The following is a 5,232-nucleotide window of genomic DNA, read 5'->3' on the forward strand; positions in this document are numbered from 1 at the left end:
GAGAGAGGAGGAGGGGTAGGGGAGGAAGAGAAGGAATAGGAGGAGGAGCAGGAGGAGGAGGAGGAGCAGGAGGAGGAACAGGAGGAGGAGGAGGAGGAGGAACACGAGGAGGAGGAGGAGGAACACAAGGAGGAGGAGGAGGAGCAGGAGCAGGCAGAGGAGGAACACGAGGAGGAGGAGGAGGAACATGAGGAGGAGCAGGAGGAGGAGGAGGAGCAGGAGGAGGATGAGGAGGAGCAGGAGGAGCAGAAGAAGGATGAGGAGGAGGAGGAGCAGGAGGAGGAGGAGGAGGAACACGAGGAGGAGGAGGAGGAGGAACACGAGGAGGAGGAGCAGGAGGAGGAGGAGGAACACGAGGCGGAGGAGGAGGAGGAGACACCCTTGTTTGCAGCACAGTATTAGAGGCCAGGGCTGATTCCTTCCAGACGCACCACCTCCACCTTGTACCCGATTAAAAAGATGTTGATGAAGTGAAGGTTGTAGTCTCATATTCTTTTATAAACAAAAAGCAAGATCTTCAAGATTTGAGAATTTATTTATTGCCATTCCTGGGGCTTGAACTCAGGGCCTGGGCACTGTCCCTAGCTTCTTTTGCTCAAGGCTAGCGCTCTACCACTTGAGCCACAGCACCACTTCTGGCTTTTTCTGTGTGTGTGGTACTGAGGAATCGAACCCAGGGCTTCATGCATGCTAGGCAAGCAGTCTACCACTGAGCCACAACTAGAAGCTAATCATTGACTGGAAGTGTCTTTCAGGCCACTCTGCCCAACCCTTTAGGGATGGAGTTTCTGCTCTCAGACAAGATCTACTAGCCCTTTGAGATGCACAGGCTCATGTAAATATGGGGGCTTCCATGCTTGAATTCATGCTTTTTCTCCCAGAAGACTGACTTAAGAAGGTTGCCAAATAGACTGAAATTAGATTTTATTTAAAAATTTAATAGGATGCACGCACACGCACGCACACACACATTCACAGATTTAATAGGATGCACGCACACGCACGCACACACACATTCACAGATTTAATAGGATGCATGCACACTCATGCACACACACACTCACAGACAATAGGATGCACGCACACTCTCACACACACATTCACAGACAATAGGATGCATGCACACTCTCGCACACACACTTTCACAGGCTGTTTTCAAGCACGTAGAGCCAGCTGAGCAGACACGGAGGCGTTGGTTAAGCGTGGGTTCTGCTGTCCTGCTGGGCAGGCAGCCTGTGGGGACCCAGAACCTTCGTTTGCATGAGGCTCCGCTCGCAGCCCGCCCCCCAGGGACACTCCAGGGTTTCAGAACCGGCCGCCAGGAGCTCTTAGGTCCCAGTGGCACCGTTAGCATTCATCCACTCTCTGGACGCAGCTGGCCTGTGGCAGCCATCGTGGGCAGCTTTCCCCAGAAACAACTCAGACTCAGGGCAGAGTTTATAGAATGCCCTCGGCTGTAGCAAGGGCACCGTCGCCCAGGTTGAGTCGAGGGACCCTGGCGGTCAGCCCCACAGTGTCTCTCAGTGCTTCGTCTCTAGCCACAGTGAAGAAGCGGGCACTTCAGCGTGTGGTGAAATGAACGGCATCTCAGTAGCTACTGATGTGGGTCTGGAGTTTCACAGAGCCTTAGAAGGAGTGAGCTAGGGCCCTGGACACGTCGTGACAGTTGAGGGATTGGTCTGAGGCCAGAGTCTGGCCGGAAGAGGGCCTGGGGCAGAGTGCGTGACTGACTGGAGAGACAGTGTGCCAGGCAGAAAAGCTTGAAGATGGCCCAGAACGGGCCAGTCTGGCATGCTGCTGGGTGCTGGGGACCCTGAGCACCACCCGAGATCTCTAGCCCAGGTTTCACCGTCTTCCAGACCTGCTACATTGCAGGCAGCGTTGCTCACAGTAAGTTTCAGAGGAGAAATAGGTTCACTGGGGGTCATAATGCATTCTGCTGAGCTCGGCTTCATAGCCTATGACATCCAGTGTCTGAATCAGTTTACCTGAGCACCTACACATAAACTGCATGACAAGCCAGCCTTAGAGTATGTCGGCTTTCTGTAAGTAGAGAAGTGCCGTGTACAGTGCTGAATGCCTGAAGTCACGTCCGTGGGGCAACCTGGAACTGCAGCATGCTGTGCATCGCATCGCATGCAGCAATGCCCAGACGCTCCCTGAAAACGGAAATGGCATCCAGATTTGGAAATTAGCACGGACGGTTGGTTTTCTTCAGTTCATTCAGCTGGCACGTGTTCTGCCAATATCTCCACATTGGCGGTGTATACCTATAACTTGACTTCTTGTGGGATTCTATTTCGAGTAGGTTAAACAGAGAGTGTAGAGAGCATTTTGTCTTATGGTGGGGAAATGTGAGGTTTGCACACACTTACGGAGAGGAGGAGGCACTGGAGCTGGTGCCTTGGACATGTGCATCCGTCTCTTGCCCCGTTGTAGTCTGGGGGCGTCTTGGTAACTGAAGTGCACTCTGGGCGCAGGGGCGGTGTGTGGGCGCCGGTGCTCACTGCCCTGTCCCCTCTTGTGTGATGGTGCGCTGTCTCTTCACTTTGGCAGGTGCATCTTCTGAGAAACGCTGGAGACGAGGTCACCATCACTGTGGCCTATCTCAGGGACGCCCCTTCGTTCCTGAAACTCCCGCTAGGTGAGTGAGAAGGGGGGCCGGCTGTCCCTGGCGCTCCTGCCCCCGCCGCATCATTCGCGCGACACGCCATGGCGCGGGCCTGAGCTGTGTGCGGGCACAGCAGCCTGTCTTCCTTAAGCTTTCTCCACTCCAGCGTCCTCACAGGATTCAACAGAGCACGATCAGATTGTGGCCTGTCAGTTAGCTGAGTCTGTGTTCCCCTTTAATGTACTGACAGCAACTCTGTGTGTGCATGCATGAATGTGCGTGCGCGTGCACACGCACACATTTAAAACACCTGCATAGATTTACCTAAGAATTTTTAATTCAGGCTGTGGAGTACGTGCTGGGACGCAGACCTGTCATCCTCTAGGAATGTGATAAACCCTGTTGTTCCATGTGTTGAGCAGAAAGTAAGGGATCTTTTAAAGTGAGGCCTCTGTAGGCCTTTCCTTCCTTCTCTTAGGGATGGAGCAGCTGTCCTGGGCAGAGGGAGAGGTTTCTGGAGCAACTGTTCTTTGTGCTGTGGAGGTAGAATAATTAAGTGTGAACAGGAGCATTTCACGCCTTATGGCCGAATGGAACACCTGCCTTAAACGGCAGGTGCAGCATTTTCCTGCCCTATCAGACGGCTGTGGACGCTGGAGCCTCAGCCGGTGTGGGCTCATTGGCTGGGTGCTCACTGCTGAGTGTCTGTGAGCACCGTCTCCAGCTGGATCGGACCCAAACGGGTGGCTAGAATGTGCATGCACATTAGGAGGAGGGGCATTGGAAGGGACTCGGGTGTCGACCATGAGGTCTGTGTCCCCACGCCGCAGGGACCAGCTGTGTCCTCAGGAATTCAAACATCCCCTGTGCTGCAATTTGTTTAAAACCCACCAATATTAAGATCTTCCTACCCGTGCCAATTGAAACAGTCAGGCCACCGTCAGGTAAAATGTCCTCTTGTGGGAAAGTACCCCGTGAAGCAGCACAGCTTCTGCCCGGGCTGCCCTGTGGGTGGGTGGTTTGTGTGAGGCAGACGTTCACCTGGCTCCAACTGGCTCCAGCTGGGGATGTAGCAGAGAGTCCTGACAGATGCGTAAGGAAGATTTCCAGCCGCAGCACTGGATTTAAATGAAGGGCATTGGGGCGGAAGGAAGTTCTGGCTATCTTTTTGTGAAGCTGCAGTTCGTGTCACATGCACTTACTTGTTGAATGTGACACCTCTCAGTTTCAGTATCTCACCACGCTCCGCAGCCATCACCGGTGACTAACTTCACAACCTTCCCATTGCCACCAAGCTAGCCCCTGTCAGGCGTCGGTGGTCTCTGCCCAGCCGCCGGCAGCTCTGCTCCCCTTCCCCGGGCCTGCCTTCTACGGGCATGTTACCAGACGTAATCGTGCAAATGTGTCCTGTGTCTGGCCTCCACCAGCGCAGCATCCTCAGGGCTCATCATTCGTAGCAAGCCCCAACACCGTGTTACTTTTGTCTGACAGCATTCCTTTATATGGTCACACAACGTTTTGTTTATCCACTCGTCGGCTTTGTTTCTATTTCTGGGCTGCAATGATGTTGTGAACATTCCTTTAGCGAGTTTTGTTTAAAAAACATCGTTCTTTGTTGATTCTCCCTAGCAGTGGGATCGCTGGTTACAGGGTACGCACCACTCTGGGAGTGGACTGGGGTTCTTCTCATTTCTGAAGGCACACTTGGTAGATCATGCTTCCAACGTGTTTTTTTAATTAATGTTTATTATAAATTATAGCTTGCAGTTTTTTGTGTCTATAACAACTATTTTGTTATGAGTAATTGTTAATACCTACCATTTGGGTTTTTGTGGTAATAAACAGAAGAAAGAGATTGTAACTGTTCAAATTTCCCTTTGTAGTTTAGAGAAAATATAGCAATCATCAAGAAATTAATGGATAGGAATCTAGTACTTTCTCGTAACTGCCTTTGTCCTGCGTCTGTGATGCTGCCTGTCCTGCATCTGTACACGCAGCGTGACCCTTGGGGTTTCAGGAAAGGGAAAGAGTTGAAAATGCTTTGATTGTACTCTCAAATTAGTGAGGGCTGATCATGGTCAGAGGCGGGAGGCTTTGGAAAGAGTTCTACATAGTGTCCTAAGGTGTGCGTGCAGATGCTTAAGGACAGGTGAGGTGCTGTTCAAACACAGTGCCGGTGGTGGAGAGCGATGAAGTCTGGAGCTGAAGTCCTCCCCAGACACGTGCCCCAGACACGTGCAGCATGTATAGACCTGGACAGGCAAAAGGGAGTCCAGGTGCTGACACCTGACACAAAGGGAAGACACTATTTTCAGGTGGGAACATGGTTCAGTGCTTTAAATGAAGATTAGAGCCACAGATTTGTGCACACTGGGAAGGACACCGAGATGGTCTGCCCAGGTGTGCTGCACAGCTTGAGGTCAGAGGTCAGAGGGAAATGGCCAGCCACAGAGGTGAATCAACACAGTGTGACAACTGCATGACATCTGCCTGAGGGGCATTGGGGAGGACGTCTCCTGTGGGCACTGGGGAGGACGTCTCCTGTGGGCATTGGGGAGGACGTCTCCTGTGGGCATTGTGGAGGACGTCTCCTGTGGGCATTGGGGAGGACGTCTCCTGTG

At 52.4% G+C, this 5,232-nt stretch overlaps 1 protein-coding gene across 1 annotated transcript in view; it reads left to right on the forward strand.

Annotated features, from left to right (window-relative positions):
* Positions 1–5,232, forward strand: part of Sntg2 (syntrophin, gamma 2) — a 152,639-nt gene that overhangs the window by 32,342 nt on the left and 115,065 nt on the right. The window contains exon 8 of the mRNA XM_013028867.1: positions 2,557–2,644. Within this exon, the coding sequence (XP_012884321.1) occupies positions 2,557–2,644 (88 nt within the window). The remainder of the gene's footprint in view (positions 1–2,556; positions 2,645–5,232) is intronic.

The sequence above is a fragment of the Dipodomys ordii genome, unplaced genomic scaffold, assembly GCF_000151885.1.
Source record: "Dipodomys ordii isolate 6190 unplaced genomic scaffold, Dord_2.0 Scaffold115, whole genome shotgun sequence".
Taxonomy (NCBI): Eukaryota; Metazoa; Chordata; class Mammalia; order Rodentia; family Heteromyidae; genus Dipodomys; species Dipodomys ordii.